Source organism: Schistocerca nitens, chromosome 11, assembly GCF_023898315.1.
Source record: "Schistocerca nitens isolate TAMUIC-IGC-003100 chromosome 11, iqSchNite1.1, whole genome shotgun sequence".
Classification (NCBI taxonomy): Eukaryota; Metazoa; Arthropoda; class Insecta; order Orthoptera; family Acrididae; genus Schistocerca; species Schistocerca nitens.
In genome coordinates this window covers 51662078-51680602 of record NC_064624.1, presented here as the reverse complement: position 1 = coordinate 51680602, position 18525 = coordinate 51662078, and the positions used below count along the sequence as shown (strand labels likewise).

General features: G+C 43.3%; 1 protein-coding gene across 1 annotated transcript in view; it reads right to left on the bottom strand.

Moving 5' to 3' along the window:
* The window catches only part of LOC126213392 (poly [ADP-ribose] polymerase tankyrase-1-like), a 38063-nt gene extending 21899 nt beyond the window's left edge, over positions 1–16164 (bottom strand). Inside the window, exons 1-2 of the mRNA XM_049941097.1 lie at positions 16032–16164; positions 10391–10968 (exon numbers count right to left, since the gene is read on the bottom strand). Of these exons, the coding sequence (XP_049797054.1) occupies positions 10391–10458 (68 nt within the window). The 5' untranslated portion in view covers positions 10459–10968; positions 16032–16164. The remainder of the gene's footprint in view (positions 1–10390; positions 10969–16031) is intronic.
* Between the last annotated feature and the right edge of the window lie 2361 nt (positions 16165–18525).

Sequence of the window (18525 nt, the reverse complement as noted above, 5' to 3'; positions counted from 1 at the left end):
CACGAATCCAGTCACATAATTGAGACGATATTCCATAAGTACGCAATTTCACTACAAGCCGCTTGTGTGGTACAGTGTCAAAACCCTTCCGGAAATCCAGAAATACGGAATGGATATGAAATCCCTAATCAATAGCACTCAAAACTTCATGCGAATAATGAGATAGTTGTGCTCCACAGGAACGGTTTTCTAAACCCATGCTGACTGTGTGTCAACAGACTGTTTTCTTGGAGGTAATTTATGATGTTCGAACACAATATATGATCCAAAATCCTGCTGCATATCGATGTTAATGATATGGGCCTGTAATTAAGTGGATTACTCCTACCTTTCTTGAATACTGGTGCAACATTTGCAACTTTCCAGTCTTTAGGTACGGATCTTTCGTCGGGCGAACGGTTATATATGATTGTTAAGTATGGAGCTAATGCATCAGCATACTCCGAAAGGAACCTAATTGATATACTTTCTGGACGAGAATACTTGCTTTTATTACGTGATTTAAGTTGCTTCACTATTCCGAGGATATTTACTCCTACGTTACTCATGTCGGCAGCTGTTCTTTATTCGAATTCTGGAATATTTATTTCGTCTCCTTTTGTGAAGGCATTTCGGAAGGTTGTGTTTAGTAACTCTGCTTTGGCAGCACTGTCTTCGATAGTATCTCGATTGCTTTCGCGCAGAGAAGGCATTGATTGTTTTTTTCCGCTAACATAGGACCAGAATCTCTCTGCATTTTCTGCCGGGTTTAGAGACAAAGTTTCGTTACGGAAACTGTTATAAGCATCTCGCATTGAAGTCCGCGCTAAATTTGAAGCTTCTGTAAAAGATAGCCGATCTTGTGGATTTTGCGTCTGTTTAAATTTGGCATGTTTGTTTCGTTGTTTCTGCAACAGTGTTCTGACCCGTCTTGTGTACCAAGGAGGATCAACTCCGCCGTTTGTTAATTTATTTGGTATAAATCTCTCAATTGCTGACAATACTACTTCTTTGAAATCAATCCACATCTGGTCTACACTTATATTATTAATTTGGCAGGGAATCTGACAGATCCTGGATTTCCGTAGTCTGAAACTTCTGTCACACGACAAGTAGTGCCCGTATTTTACCTGGCAAGAGGAAAACTTATTTTTGTTCCAGAGCATTCGTCCTATAGTTTCGGATAATGGATCACAAAATAGAATAAACGCAAGGCCGCATCCTCTTGAGGTTCCCATTCTGTTTCTACTGGTCATGAAGTGGGTGTGTGATTGTGTGTGTGTGTGTGTGGGGGGGGGGGGGGTTTGGGGGGGGTGAGCGGGGGTGGGGGGTAAGGGGAAAGGGGAAAGGGGGGGGAGCTGTTACATGGAAATCATTCAGCTTGTCTCTTGCAAGGGACCATATGACGAATTTATCGTCTACATACCGATGGAAACAGATACGCTTGAATTGGATTGATTCCAGGGCTTACACTGAAATACTACATACACATGCTGGTTCAAAAATGGTTCAAATGGGTCTGAGCACTATGGGACTTAAGATCTGAGGTCATCAGTCCCCTAGGACTTAGAACTACTTAAACCTAACTAACCTAAGGACATCACACACATCCATGCCCCAGGCAAGATTCGAATCTGCGACCGTGGCAGTTGCGCGGTTCCGGACTGAAGCGCCTAGAACCGCTCGGCCACCGAGGCCTGCCACATGCTGGTGACAACAAATGAACATGGATTCTCTAAGGCTACTCATTCTGCCTGCTTGGAGCAGCCACCGTGGGAAAAAAATGTATGTCAACACCAAGACATGTCTGAAAGGATCGGTCATCCACATGTCGCATTTCTCGCCTGTACATACCAAGGATTCTTGTGAAGAAACTCTGGTAAAAATAAAGACAACCTCTAAGCCGTCAGGCATGGCGGTATCGCGCTTACAGTTTTAAGGCATTCAAGACAATTCATAGCATTGCAAGTATGATGTGACCAGTTTGTGCTCTAAGGACTACACTTGAGGTATGAGGGACTGAGTATGTCGGCACAGCAAAGTTGCTAATGGTAGGATGTAAAGATATCCCACCTTCTTGAACCTTTCGAGTCCATAAAATCTCAGTGGAACTGTTGATCTCTGTCGTAGCTGCTTAAGGACCGTCTGGCAAGCCGGCTTCTTCGAGAAGTGCCACAACCTTCCTGTTCGCCCTCTTGGTATGATTAATTTCAGTTTTCTCGCATGTACTGTCTTCTAGCAGGCTTAATATTGTGAGATAAGGTCACAGTTTTGCTTCCTTTGTTGGCTAATAAGACTATGACATCTGAATGTTTTGTTAGTTGCTATATGACTGCCCCTGGCCTGCCAGAGAGGGTTGGTTTCATAGGTCTTGTTCACGTGGAAGAACGACAGGTTTTGCTACATACATCCCCCACTGCCTCAGGTAGATGCGCTGATAACCTCCATGAACCCCATGGATTTAGGTGTGGGCTCAAAATTGAGTGTTATGTGAAGAAGTACACTGGAAAATTGTGGTGAGATCTTATGGGACCAAACTGCTGAGGTCCTCGGTCCGTAAACTTATACACTATTTAGCCTAACTTAAACTAACTTACTCCAAGGACAGCACACACACACACACACACCCACGCCCGAGGGAGGACTCGAACCTCCGACGGAGGGAGCTGTGCGGACTGTGACAAGGCGCCTGAGACCGCGCGGCTACCCCGCACGGCTTGTGAAGAAGTGAAACTGCACTCTCATCCAGTGGCTCGGCTGACGGCAGTTCCACTGGATACATTATAATATTGTCGCGCTGATACGGGGCTATTCCGAAAGTTTTTAGCAGCCCGTAAACCGTAAGGCGGAGGACAACGGGGTTGTTCTCATTCGAAACAGCGAAGTTTTTCCACCTTGGTACGTGCGCGCGCAGCCCCTGGCTAGCGGTGATCCTCCCACAGCGCGGTAAGAAAGCACAGGCAGTGCTGAGTCAGAGGCGGTGCAGGATGGAGCTGTCGCGCCGCGACTTTCGCGCCTTGATTTTTTACGATTATAAAAAGGGTTGAAGTGGCGAAGAATGCCATTCTTCTTGGCTGTGTGTTTTTGGTGAAGCTTCCGCTTCTAGGGCCACAGTTGGAAATTGGTTTCGCGAGTTTTCGAGAGTTCGGCAGTCAATTGAAGATGAACCTCGTCCCGGTCGGGCAGCAACAGCTGTGACTCCTGAAAACATTGATGCTGTGAGGAAAATGATCAAAGAAGATAGATCCACATCTTACATTTTGCGACATTGAAGGGACCCTAAATATTGGATCAACAGCAGCACAGACCGTCGTTCATAGTCACTTAGGCCTTACTAAGAGATTTGCCCGTTGGGTCCCATATTCCATAACAGAAAGCCAAAAGGAGGCGAGAGTGGACTGGTGTCGTTTCATGCTCGAAAAATACAGGGTGATTCTAAAAGAATACCACAACTTTAGGAATTTAAAACTCTGCAACGACAAAAGGCAGAGCTAAGCACTATCTGTCGGCGAATTAAGGGAGCTATAAAGTTTCATTTAGTTGTACATTTGTTCGTTTGAGGCGCAGTTGACTAGGCGTCAGCGTCAGTTGATGCTAAGATGGCGACCGCTCAACAGAAAGCTTTTTGTGTTATTGAGTACGGCAGAAGTGAATCGACGACAGTTGTTCAGCGTGCAGTTCGAACGAAGTATGGTGTTAAACCTCCTGATAGGTGGTGTATTAAACGTTGGTATAAACAGTTTACAGAGAATGGGTGTTTGTGCAAAGGGAAAAGTTCTGGACGGCCGAGAACGAGTGATCAAAATGTAGCACGCATCCAGCAAGCATTTGTTCGCAGCCCAGGAAAATCGACTCGCAGACCTAGCAGAGAGCTGCAAATTCCACAATCAACTGTATGGAGAGTCCTACGAAAAAGGTTAGTTATGAAACCTGAATGTCAACTACCCGAGGCGATGGATCGGCCGCCAGGCAGCCCGTGACAGAGCACTTCATCACTGGCCTCCAAGAAGCCCTGATCTTACCCCCTGCGATTTTTTCTTATGGGGATATGTTAAGGATATGGTGTTTCGGCCACCTCTCCCAGCCACCATTGATGATTTGAAACGAGAAATAACAGCAGCTATCCAAACTGTTACGCCTGATATGCTACAGAGAGTGTGGAACGAGTTGGAGTATCAGGTTGATATTGCTCGTGTGTCTGGAGGGGGCCATATTGAACATCTCTGAACTTGTTTTTAGGTGAAAAAAAAACTTTTTAAATACTCTTTGTAATGATGTATAACAGAAGGTTATATTATGTTTCTTTCATTAAATACACATTTTTAAAGTTGTGGTATTCTTTTTGAATCACCCTGTACAATGGAGGGAAGTCCCAAGACACCTACAATATCGTCACAGGTGATGAAACGTGGGTCTACCATTACGACCCTGAAACGGTCTTCTGTGCGGTGCTTTCCAGGGGAGGAACCACCCACAAAAGTTCGACGAAGTCGGAGCTCTGGGAAAAAGATGGTGGCAACTTTTTTCACAAAGATCGGGCATCTCACCTCTGTGACCTTGGACACACGTCGCACAGTCAATGCTGAATGGTACGTGAACGATTGTCTTCCAAAACTCATCGCCACATGGAAGTCACAGCATCCAAAGTCCAAGAGTGGGCACCTTCTGTTGCATCACGACAATGCATCTGCGCACACGGCTGCCAGAACCATGGACTTTCTGGAGAAGGAAGTGTTACCCCATCCCCTCTATTCACCTGACCTGACCCCCTGTGCCTTCTTTCTGTTCCCTAAGACTAAGGAAAAAATTCGAGGGCAGCGGTTATCATCAGCTGAAGAGGCCATGCCAGTGTACAAGAGTGCACTAAGTGTCAGCCCAAAAGAAGCTTGGACTGACACATTTTGTAAGTGGTTTCAGAGCATGGAAAAATGTATACATGCTAATGGAGAGTATTTTGAAAAGTTGTAAACGTGTTTTTTGCAAATAAACTTTTTCACACATTCTGCTAGAAACTTTCGGCATTGCCCTTATATATGCTCTAATTTTTATGTTTTAGATCCACTAGCCTTCCTCTGTAGCCCATATGAAGGGCTTATGTCAGTAGTGGTACAAGTCCATTACCTCCACTTTTCTGTCTATAATGCTTCTGAAATTAATGAGCCAACAAACAGAAAGTAAGGTTCATTTTTAGCAAGAAGCCATATGCTTGAATATTCCTGGTATCTCAACTGCAGATTTTTCAGCGCTCATTTAACTTTAGTACTCTGTATCTCAATATGAACAAAAATGGACTTGTACCACTATTGAAATACGCCCTTCATATGACACCACCAATCCATTCACACGTTCAGGAGTGACCAATTACAGAGGCGCTTGAATGGTTCTTTGTTATTTGATGGGGAGCAGGAGATTGGTGTTTAATGTCCTGACAACAGTGACGTCATTAGAAACAGGTTTGTTATTCTAGTCCAGGCACCAACGTGTGTCTTATGCTTGTCAGACACTGAGTTTTAGTATCCTCCAGTGCGATCATCAATACTAATGCAAGGCTCCCTACTTGTGCCAGTATCTCATGAGAGACTCGCGAAGGCTGGCACTGTCAGGTCAGGCTGCTGAGGTGTGCAGCCATACGTCTGTCAGCTTGTAATATTAGTAATTTTCGCCTCACAAACATTAATATACGCACAATAGTAAACGCCTGATGGCCTAAAGTTATCGAACAATTGTAAAGTAAAAGAAATGAACCATCGCATAGCAGCGACAGAATCTATTATTCTTTATCTTTGCCGTTCTTGCGCGGTGCCAGTAAATCTCTATGTAGATGTATCGATTAATGGTATAAAAAAGAATTCTGTTGTTTCAAGACAAATGAAGCTTTTGGCGCCTCACCTTTTACTGTTTGTATTCCATGAGAGGCGGACGCGGACTTGCTGCGTTCCACAACTGTATTTAATATTTTATGTGAAAATATTGAGTGAATATGCTAATTGTTCTTTTTTCCAATCAGAAAACATGTAGTTTCTTGTAACTGATATCGAACAGACAGCGCCAAGAGGACATTTTGACTGTTATGTATAAAGTATTTAACCACAATGGTTCAAATGGCTCTGAGCACTATGGGACTCAACTGCTGAGGTCATTAATCCCCTAGAACTTAGAACTAGTTAAACCGAACTAACCTAAGGACATCACAAACATCCATGCCCGAGGCAGGATTCGAACCTGCGACCGTAGCGGTCTTGCGGTTCCAGACTGCAGCGCCTTTAACCGCACGGCCACTTCGGCCGGCCTAACCACAATGGTCATCTATTGTAATTTAATATGAAAAGGTACGTAGCATTAAAAAAAAGTGTGTTAAAGATAAGTGTGCTTATTTTCGTAAATTAACCTTGATAATTCCATATCCTTATTTAGTTGAATGTTAATTATTTTGTGTTACTTCATCATCAGAAATTACGATCACGCTGATGGGCCGAACGCAGCATGAGGGAGAAGGAACATTATTGTTTTCCTATTATTTCTGAACCAACTCTTTTTTAATTGTGTAGTGTTGCATTTCTTTTAAAGTCTATAAATCTTCGCCGGCCGAAGTGGCCGTGCGGTTAAAGGCGCTGCAGTCTGGAACCGCAAGACCGCTACGGTCGCAGGTTCGAATCCTGCCTCGGGCATGGATGTTTGTGATGTCCTTAGGTTAGTTAGGTTTAGCTAGTTCTAAGTTCTAGGGGACTAATGACCTCAGCAGTTGAGTCCCATAGTGCTCAGAACCATTTGAACCATTTTTTCTATAAATCTTCTGGTCCCTTAGTGTTGATCCGGGTATGACTACTTTGCGACTATAAAAATGCACAGAAATGATAATGTTTCTTCCGAACGATCTCAAATATATGTATATCAATATGCTGCTCTTATTCAGGTATTTAATGGTCAACGTATGTTATTATAATAGCGTAATAAATCCCTGATTCTGTTGCCATGTGGCCCACCAAAAATATTTACTTTTTCGACAAAAAAAAGTAACAATTCTTTTTATTTTCGTCCCCCAAGAGCAACGCTACAAGCTCCACAGTGTGTGTGCCACATAATGCTTACTGTGAGATAGGATTGCGGGGATGATGTTGTAACACTGAGAGGCTTTAGTAAATCTAACAGTTTCGCCAAGTCATGATTTACTGCATGGCGGTATGAGATGTTGAATAATGTCGATATATCTCTTGCCTCCTTAAGCTGTGTTGCAGCATACTACAATGTTCCTAGTGTCGGTAAAGAGTGATATACTTGTTCCTCATCTTCTTGTAGCATAACATCATTTATACATATCTTATTTTCAGCAGCAACAGCAGTGCAACCAAAATACTAGAGGCTACATTTCTTAAAGAAGTGCACTGTCATCCATACATCATTCAGCCTAGCTGCAAACTGCACACACCACTGTGTCTGTTTGTGTACAATGCGGAACATCTTTGTGTGCACAGCAAGAATGACACAAGCTAAGTACACCATCAACACATCATTGGTTCAATGGCTTGATGCCAAAAGTTAAATATCGATTTGCTGTAAACAAGCAGTTTAACATACCTAATGACTGCAAATGAGCTCGGATTGTTTAAGGGGACCACACCATGGTTCAGGTCGAAAAAAATTGATTTTCGGTTTTCATCATATTTCAATGTATTAAGGCTTCATTTAAATACTCTGAAAATGATTTTGCTGAAAAACGAAAATGTTTTTCAAGGCTTTGAAGAGCATTTTCCAACCACGTGTGTCTATGTGCCACGCCCACTTTTCTGTCACCAACTTTTCGGCATACATTTTAAATCTTTGTATCCCGTATTGCATGTTAGGGATTTTTTTTATGCCCGAGTGTGTTGGCTAATCTTGGAATGCAACGATCAGTATTCTTTTGTTTCTGCTGTTTGTAAACAACACGCGTTCAAACACAGGGTTAGTTTCGTTCATGTGTGATGTTATACTTACGTTTGCAGTGCCTGTTTACGTGTGTTTTGTTGTATTTATTGAAGATGAAACTTAAAGGCATTTTCAAGAAACGACAATTTAGAGGAAACACGTTGAGAAAGCTTGCTTTACAAGAGGTTGTGTCGCCTGGCAACGATGTTTCTAATTATAATTCTTCAACACGTGCATCATCAAAGAACCTCTCACTATTTCAAGAGAGTTACAACGCATTTGCTGTAAGTGACAAGGGGTGCAGTAACATTATTATAAATTTCAGAATATTATCAGATGTAATTTCTAAATTTGTTCAATGTAGACAGTGTGCTGAGACAAAGAGTGTGAAAATTTGTGAGAGTGACAGTGGGAGAAAAGGCCTAGCAATTGCTTTGGATTTAATTTGCACTAAATGCTCAGCTGTGATTTCATTTTTGAGTTCTTCAAAACCAGATTCAAGTGGCCCTTATGAAATCAATACTAGATTAGTTTATGCCTTACGATTCATTGGCAAGGGCATGGCTGCAGGGAGAACATTTTGTTCAGTGAGGAACTTAACACCAGCCACCAAATAAATTTGGAAAACTGACAGCAATATTAGAGAAAGCTATATTTGAGATCAGTGAGGAAAGCATGAAAGTGGCTGCTAGGGAAGCAGTGGAAGAAAATGATGGATGTTTGGATATTGCAGTTGCACTTGATGTAAGTTGGAAGAAAAGAGGACATACTTCTCTGAATGGAGTACTGATTGCCACAAATGTAGACACTGGTAAAGTCTTAGATGTGGAGATAACATCTAAATATTGCAAATGTTGTAAAGTCAGTGAACTGTATGGTTAATTTTAGAGGAACAAGTGGTGGTATGGAAGTTCATGGAGTACAAAAAATATTTCATTGCTCCATAGAAACAAGAGGTGCATGGTACACCAATATTTGGGCGATGGTGACAGTAAGGCACACAACAATGTGGTGAACTCAAAGCCACATGGAGATGCCATTATTAGACCATGTTCAAAAACTTCTGGGAACAAGTCTGAGAAAACTAACTGTTGATATGAGAGGAAAATAATTAGAAGATGGAAATTGTTGACCAGACAGGGTCGGTCAACTAAAACTGAAATAGAAAACTTGCAGGTATACTATGAGCAGACAATGAGGAGAAATAAAGAAAATCTTGAGGCAATGTAGAGAGATGTTTGGGCCATATTCTTCCATAAGTCCTCTACTGATGATATGTCATGGATTGTGTCCATCAGGAGAAAATTTGTGGTGCAAATACTATAGCATTTGGGCAACTGAAGAATCTTATTCTCACCAGCATTGTCTTGCTGCTGCTGTTATTACATCAATTAAACCTATTTTCAGAGACTTGGCTCATCCTGACCTTCTAAGGAAATGTCTGCATGGGCAGGTACAGAACCCAAATGAATGTTTCAGCAGCATAATTTGGAACCGCCTTCATAAAACTGTATTTGTAGGCATGCATACAATGAAACTTGGAAGTTCATGATGCTGTTATTACATTCAATTGTGGTAATATTGGAAAGTGTTGGGTACTGAAAAAGTTGGAAATTAATCCTGGTGAAAATATGATCACTGGGCTGCAACATTGCGATAAAATGAGGATAGCTGATGCAGACAGGTCTGCATCTGATATGGCCAAGAAAGCAAGATAAACTTCCAGGAAGGTGAAAAAGAAGCTGGAAGACCTGCTAGAGGCCAAAGAAGGCCCATCATATGAAGCAGGACACTTTTAATTAACTGTAAGTAACAAATTTCAAAAGTTTTTTCTTTAAAGTCAATTTCTTGAAAACTAAAATTTTCAGTAAATTAGGCCCCATTATATCAGAAACTATCATAGACAAGTCAATTAAATTTTCAGAGACTCTGCATAACATAAAAATCCACCTCTGGTACTACAATCATTAATATTCCCCCATTATGAAGTTCAGAAAAAAATATTTTCTGCAGAAAAAACTTATTATTTTTTGTTAATAAATTTAAAAAAGTATTCCATAAAAACTATAAAATGGATAAAGTAGATTTTAGTACAGTTGACTATTAGCATCATGCAACATACAGTAAAAATAGTAATGTTCTGCACCAAATAGTTTTTATCAGAAATGGCTCAGATACTTGCCTAAATTAACATGGGTTAGATAGGCAGGGTGTGGGTCCCCTTAAAAGCCCAAACAGTTTATGAAAAATTTCAATCTTCCATGTTGTTTTCTTAGATAACTTAACTGCTAATAAACAGAATTCAGTTTTGCAGATTCGTAGAGGCTCTTATGAAAATTCAGTATAAACACTGTAAGCTGTTAGTAAATGTCCATCAATGATGGTGTGTTTTACAGCACACACACACGCCAAAGGAAACTCACTGGCAAACTTTATAGGCTTGGCAACCAAAAACAAAATCATGTAGAGATGGGAAGCTCAAAGTAATGGCTTGTCTGTTGCTTACCTGATTTCTGCTGGTGGATCAGCGAGCAGCCGACTCACTTCGATCAGCTCTTGAGGGTGGCTGCACATGGCGTCGGCCCAGCCCTGCGTGGCCAACACCTGGAAGTTGTGGGCCTTTATGAAGGCGATGGCGGCCGCTGTAAGCTTCGGACACGAGTGCCTCACTGCCGGGCACAGCTGCGGCCGCTGCGTTCTCAGTGGTCAGCTGAGCCACCACCTGCTGCTCACAGACATCCTTCAGGGCTGACAGGCCGTACTTGTCGGCTGCAGCCAACAGGTGTCGTGCTGTGCCGGACAGCTGGGGGGTCTGCAGGGTGTAGATGTAGGACAGCACCTGCCTCATCACTTCACCCTCCACGTCTGTAATGCTGACCCTTCCGCTGCTGGCTTCCAGCGTGTCGTGCTGGAACATGGCCTGGAACACGGGGCTCCTGGCGGCCAGGACAGCGCGGTGGCCCGCAAGCTGCGTCTCGCCCGCCACCAGGGTGACCACGGCACCTTCCCCCGCGTCGAGAAGGGCACCCAGGTCCACGGCGCCAGCCACTTGAACGCCTTTAACTGCCGCCATTGTAGATAAACCTGAAACACAGCGCCAGTGAGCAGCCCTTTTCCCTTCTGCAACACCCGCAAGACCTTTACGATGCTTGTGCAGACATGTTTGCGGCGAAAACTAGTAAAAGCTGTTCGTAACAAGTCAACTGCAACACCGTGGTACACTATGTGATCAAAAATATCCGGACACCCCTAAAAAACATACATTTTTATGTTAGATGCATTGTTCTGCCACCTACTGCCAGGTACCCGGTATTAGCGACCTCAGTAGTCATTAGACATCTTGAGAAACCAGACTGGGGTGCTCCGCAGAACTCATCGACTTCGAACGTTGTCTGGTGATTGGGTGTCACTCGTGTCGTACGTCTGCACGCGAGATTTCCACACTCCTAAAGATCCGTAGGTCCACTGTTTCCGATGTGATAGTGAAGTAGAAACGTGAAGGGACACGTACAGCACCAAAGCTTACAGGCCGACGTCATCTGCTGACTGACAGAAACCACCTACAGTTGAAGAGGGTCGTAATGTGTAATAGGCAGGCATGTATTCAGACCATCACACAGGAATTCCAAACTGCATCAGGGTCCACTGCAAGTACTATGGCAAGTAGGTGGGAGGTGAGAAAGCTAGGATTTCATGGTCGAGCGGCTGCTCATAAGCCACACATCAGGCTGGTGAATGCCAAACGACGCCTCGCTTGGTGTAAGGAGAGTAAATATTGGACGATTGAACAGTGGAAAGGCGTTGTGTGGAGTGACGAATCACGATACACGTTGTGGCGATCCGATGTCAGGGTGTGGGTATGGCGAATGCCCAGTTAACGTCATCTGCCAGCGTGTGTAGTGCCCACAATGCAATTCGGAGGCGGTGGTGTTATGATGTGGTCGCGTTTTTTATTGAGGGGGCTTGCATCCCTGTTTTGCGTGACACTATCACACTACACGTCTGCTTTGATATTTTAAGCACCTTCTTGCTTCCCACTGTTGAAGAGCAAAAAAAATGGTTCAAATGACTGAGCACTATGGGACTTAACTTCTGAGGTCATCAGTCCTCTAGAACTTAGAACTACTTAAAACCTAACCTAAGGACATCACACACATCCATGCCCGAGGCAGGATTCGAACCTGCGACTGTAGCAGTCGCGCGGTTCCAGACTGTAGCGCCTAGAACCTCTCGGCTTTGAAGAGCAATTTGGGGATGGCGATTGCATCTTTCAACACGATCGAGCACCTGTTCATAATGCACGGCCTGTTGCGGAGTGGTTACACGTCAACAACATCCTTGTAATTGACTGGCCTGCACAGAGTCCTGACCTGAATCGTACAGAACACCTTTGGGATGTTTTGGAACGTCGACTTCGTGCCAGGCCTCTCCAACCGACATCCATAGCTCTCCACAGTTTAGTACTGCATGAAGAATGGGCTGCCATTCCCCAAGAAACCTTCCAGCACCTGACTGAACGTATGCCTGCAAGAGTGGGAGCTGTCATCAAGGCTAAGGGTGGGCCAACACCATACTGAATTCCAGAATTACCGATGGAAGGCGCCACGAACTTGTAAGTCATTTTCAGCCGAGTGTCCGGATAAATTTGATCGAAAACTGTATTTTACCTGTGCAAAGCAGATGTCATAGGTGAATAGCTACAAAATTTTTAACAACACAGCGCTGAAGAGTTTCTCTTCCCGAATTCTGCACTAAATCTGCTCAGTATGTGTGGAGACTTCATTTACTTAATTTATTTGCGGAGAACACTATCGGTTAATCACAAAGTGTTTCGAAACAGATATACTAACTAGGTCAGAAGGAAGTATAGTGCTAGTTCACTCCACCACTGACCCCACTGACCTCCACTGTTATTTACGAAAATGATATTTTGAGCCTGGAATCTGTTTTGCCCGCCCCCTTGACAGCTATTTTAGTATGTTGCCTTGTAAGAGGTGGTTCAGACAGTGGACTTGCCAACGGCTACCGCAATCTGGGGAGCCTTATTGGCAAACATTGCCTCAAACTATCAGCTGTTGTCACACTGCAACTCCTTCTCGTATATCTGACAGATTCCAACAACACAATAGCAAAAGACGCATAGGTGAAGCTTTGATCCATTCAAAGAGAATACGTCTTCCATTTAACTAACAGATATCCTATCTTTTGTCGTGGTCACCGCCAGTCCCCATTGTCCGTGATACAAGTAGTGTCAACAGTCCAGACAACTCATAAGCAGGGTTCCCTCGCACCCCAAAATTCCTATTAAACCAAATAGGATCTGTGTCACTTCATTCATTGGCAGCACTAGGGTGCTCCGGTTACGTGGAGAACTAAAAACGTGTCAAAAATTACGTATAGACGTTTATTAGGATTCGAAAGTAGTGATTCCATCTTCTAACGTTTTTCTCTCTTATTCATGAGATCGCTAAATTACATGACACTAAAAATTGGTAAAGGGACACACTGAGGCGATGTCTCAACGTATGTTTGATTGGACTGGAAGTAGCAACGTCTCTTTGTTTGCACGAAACATTACTGTAGAGATTTCAGATGATTCCGTGACATAGACGTTCCGCGCATGAGAATGTACTTACAGTCTGTGAATAGCAGCTGTTTTACTGGTTTATAACTTCCATGTCAATGAGATACTATTTCCTTAATGGAGCCAAAGCTGCAGTACGGAGAAGGTAAAAGATGTTCCACTCCCTCTTTTGGATTACGCTTCTATGATCGTACCTAAACACTGGAAAATTGTTGAAGTCACACCAATACCCTAAAAGGGAAGTAATAGTAATCCGCTGAATTACAGGCCCGTATCATTAACGTCTACTGTTTTCGTACATTATGAAGTACCTCGAAGAAAACGATTTATTGACACATAGTCATCAAGGATTCAGGAAATATCATTCTTGCGGAACACAACTAGCTATTTATACTCACGAAGTAATGAGTGCCATTGACAGGGGATGTCAAATTGATTCCGTATTTTTAGATTTCCAGAAGGCTTTCGACACCGTTCCTCACAAGCGTCTTCTAACTAAACTGCGTGCCTATGAAATATCGCCTCAGTTGTGCGACTGGATTCGTGATTTCCTGTCAGAAAGGTCAAAGTGCGTAGTAACAGCGGAAAGTCATCGATTAAATGGTTCAAATGGCTCTGAGCACTATGGGACTTAACTACTGAGGTCATCAGTCCCATAGAACTTAGAACTACTTAAACCTAACTAACCTAAGGACATCACACACATCCATGCCCGAGGCAGGATTCGAACCTGCGACCGTAGCGGTCACGAGGTTCCAAACTGACGCGCTTAGAACCGCACGGCCACACCAGCCGGCTAAGTCATCGATTAAAACCGGCTGGGTCGGAGATTTTCTCCGCTCAGGGTCTGGGTGTTGTGTTGTCCTAATCATCATCATTTCATCCCCATCGACGCGCAGGTCGCCGGAGTGGCGTCAAATCGAAAGACTTGCACCCGGCGACCGGTCTCGCCGACGGGAGGCCCTAGTCACACGGCATTTATTTATCGATTAAAACAGAATTAATATCCGGCGTTCCCAAGAAAGGCCCTTTATTGTTCCTGATCAATTTTAACGACATAGGAGGCAATGTGAGTAGCTGTCTTAGAATGTTTGTAGATGATGCTGTGATTTACCGTCTTGTAAGGTCATCAGTTGTTCAAAACGAATTGCAAAATGACTTAGATAGGATGTCTGTGTGGTGGGAAAAGCGGCAACTGACCCTGAATGAAGAAATGTGTGAACTTACTGATAAGAGTACTAAAAGAAATCCGCTAACTTTCGATTACGCGATAAGTCACACAAATCTGAAGGCTGTAAATTCAGCTAAATACTTAGGGATTACAGTTACAGATAACCTATATTGGAACGATAACACAGATAATGTTGTGGGTAGAGCAAACCAATGACTGCGATTCATTGGCAAAACACTTAGAAGGTGCAACAGGTATACTAAAGAGACTACTTACACCACGCATGTCCGCCCTATACTGGGGTATTGCCGTGCGGTGTGGGATCCGCATCAGGTGGGACTGGCGGATGGCATCGAAAAACTACAAAGAAGAGTAGCTCGTTTTGTATTATCGCGAAAGAGGGCCACAGACATGATACGTGAATTGTAGTGGCAATCATTAATACAAAGGCGTTTTTCGTTGCGACGGGATCTTCTCATGAAATTTCAACCACCAGTTTTCTCCTCCGATTGCGAAAACTTTGTGTTGGCACCCACCTACATAGGGAGAAATCATCATCACGATAAAACAAGAGAAATCAGGTCTCGCACAGAAAAATTTAAGTGTTCGTTTTTCCCGCTCGCCGTTCGACAGTGGAACGGCAGAGAGACAGTTCGAAGGTGGTTCATTGCACCCTCTTCCAGGCGCTTTATTGTGAATAGCAGAGTAATCACGTAGATGTAGATGTTTTCATTTAGAATTACAATTACACGTAGACGTCTGAAACACTTATATGTTTATTAGGACATAAACTGACGTACAAGCTTTCTCACCACTTCGCTGTTACATTTTTTCACAGTTGCGTTGTGTGGGCTCTTCTGTAATACATATGTGTCTGAATAATGTGTCTAGAACAGAGCATACAGTATCAAACCTAGTGTTTGATATCTACGTAACTGCGAGAAGGTTTTCGTCGAACTGGACTGTGCTTAGCTTGCTGCATGACGAAATATGACATAAATTTGCTACTCACTGAACGAGAACCATTTAGTGAAAGAGTATACAAATTAAATCCCGACTCTATGCAGCCTGACTTACGATAAAGTATCGTGACTGGCGTCTTTCGGCTTAAGCAAAAACTTCCTTTTTTGCCAACTTTGAAACGTAACAAGGGTCGAAACTGAAGCAGACTTAGAAGACCGCTACAAACTTGGACGCAACGACAGCAAACCTCTCGCAGGCCGGACTCTGATGAGAACAGTTGCCTGTATTAAGGTCTTGCACTCTGTTCAGCTGCAAATTGCTCAGCTGCCGCAGACACACTTAATCGAGATTGACGTTTGAAGGCGAATAATCGACTACGAGAGCAGAAAGAAACACAGGACAGGTGGGTGCTGTAAAGCCTCTACTCACCCTCAAGTGTGTGGAGAAGTGACGTCAGGCGGTGAGACCAGCACAGGAGGCTTCCAGGACAGAGTGTGGCCACTCCTTCTGCCGAGGTATATCTCTAGCTGACGGCTGATGGGCCACGTGGCGTAACCGTGTCTTGCAATGGCTGCACGCGTGACAGTCCAGAGGTGGCAGGATTAGATAAGCCACATCTCGAGTGTTTATTATCAGCTGTCACAGCCTTAGCTAACGAGTGCGCTGTGTCATTAGGCTTATAAAACCGTCTACCTCTCACACAGATATCCAGGAATGCCAAATATGAAATTGTTTTCCTAAAGTGATTGAAATTTGTGAAATTTATTGGCAGTTGGGAATAGGAGCAATCATAAGCTGTATAAGGGAATGATGTTTTTGTTGTTGTGGTCTTCAGTCCTGAGACTGGTTTGATGCAGCTCTCCATGCTACCCTATCCTGTGCAAGCTTCTTCATCTCCCAGTACTTACTGCAACCTACATCCATCTGAATCTGCTTAGTGTATTCATCTCTTGGTTTCCCTCTACGATTTTTGCCCTCCACGCTGCCCTCCAATGCTAAATTTGTGATCCCTTGATGCCTCAGAAAATGTCCTACTAACTGGTCCCTTCTTTTTGTCAAGTTGTGCCACAAGCTTCTCTTCTCCCCAATCCTACTCAATACCTCCTCATTAGTTACGTGATCTATCCATCTAATTTTCAGCATTCTTCTGTAGCACCACATTTCGAAAGCTTCTATTCTCTTCTTGTCCAAACTATTTATCGTCCATGTTTCACTTCCATACATGGCTACACTCCATACAAACACTTTCAGAAACGACTTCGTGACGAAACACTCGATGTTAACAAATTTCTCTTCTTCAGAAACGCTTTCCTTGCCATTGCCAGTTTACACTTTATATCTTCTCTACTTCGACCATCATCAGTTATTTTGCCCGCCAAATCGCAAAACTCATCTAATTCCCTGAGCATTACCCGACTTAATTCGACTACATTCCATTATCCTCGTTTTGCTTTTGTTGATGTTCATCTTAAATCCTCCTTTCAAGACACAGTCCATTCCGTTCAACTGGTCTTCCAAGTCCTTTGCTGACAAAAATTACAATGCCATCGGCGAACCTCAAAGTTTTTATTTCTTCTCCTTGGATTTTAATACCTACTCCGAACTTTTCTTTTGTTTCCTTTACTGCTTGCTCAATATACAGATTGAATAGCGTCGGGGAGAGGCTACAACCCTGCCTCAGTTCCTTCCCAACCACTGTTTCCCTTTCATGCCCCTCGACTCTTATAACTGTCATCTGGTTTCTGTACAAATTGTAAATAGCCTCTCGCTCCCTGTATTTTACCCCTGCCACCTTCAGAATTTGAAAGAGAGTATTCCAGTCAACATTGTCAAAAGCTTTCTCTAAGTCTACAAAAGCTAGAAACGTAAGTTTGCCTTTTCTTAATCTTTCTTCTAAGATAAGTCGTAAGGTGTTCCAAGTCGTAAGGTGTTCCAATATTTCTACGGAATCCAAACTGATCTTCCCCGAGGTCGGTTTCTACCAGTTTTTCCATTCGTCTGTAAAGAATTCGTGTTAGTATTTTGCAGCTGTGACTTATTAAACTGATAATTCTGTAGTTTTCACATCTGTCAACACCCTCTTTCTTTGGATTGGAATTATTATATTCTTCTTGAAGTCTGAGGGTATTTCACCTGTCTCATACTTCTTGCTCACCAGATGGCAGAGTTTTGTCAGGAGTGGCTCTCCCAAGGCCGTCAGTGGTTCTAATGGAATGTTGTCTACTCCTGGGGTCTTGTTTCGACTCAGATCTTTCAGTGCTCTGTCAAACTCTTCACGAATGATAGCAACTAAAATTTGTGGCAGACGGAGACGCGAACTCACGTTTCCTACTTTACTAGAGCGGTCGCCTTAACCGCTTTGGCTATTTGTGCACGACTCACGACGAGATACCCAAACTTCCATATGTCGTCGTTCCCGAGTCGTAACCTACAGTTGTACACACATCATACACTTCGCGTACAGCAGAGGACATTTTAACTGAAAGTCCCTGCTGGTATCAGCGTGTAAATACGATACTCCAGTGCCTGTGTTGTTGGAAGAGTCCTTCGCAGTCTTCCCGAGTCCAGTGTCTCCTATAGACGAGGACACCCTCCGACAACGCATCGATGCTCTCTGCTAAAACGTTTACGTACCCTCAGAACAGTGGCGTCTTATTTCTTATTTACACGTCAAGTTCCGTAGGACCAAATTGAGGAGCAAATCTCCAAGGTCATGGAACGTGTCAGTTCATGAACTTACAACATAAAAGTAATAACAGATGAAAGTAAATGTTCATGAACCTGAAAAAAAGTCAGTCCATAAGTTTAAGTAAACGCTATCAGCAATACAATAAGAATCAGCTTAATTTTTCAAGGAACTCCTCGACGGAATAGAAGGAGTAATCCGCGAGGAAACTCTTCAGTTTAGATTTGAAAGCGCGTG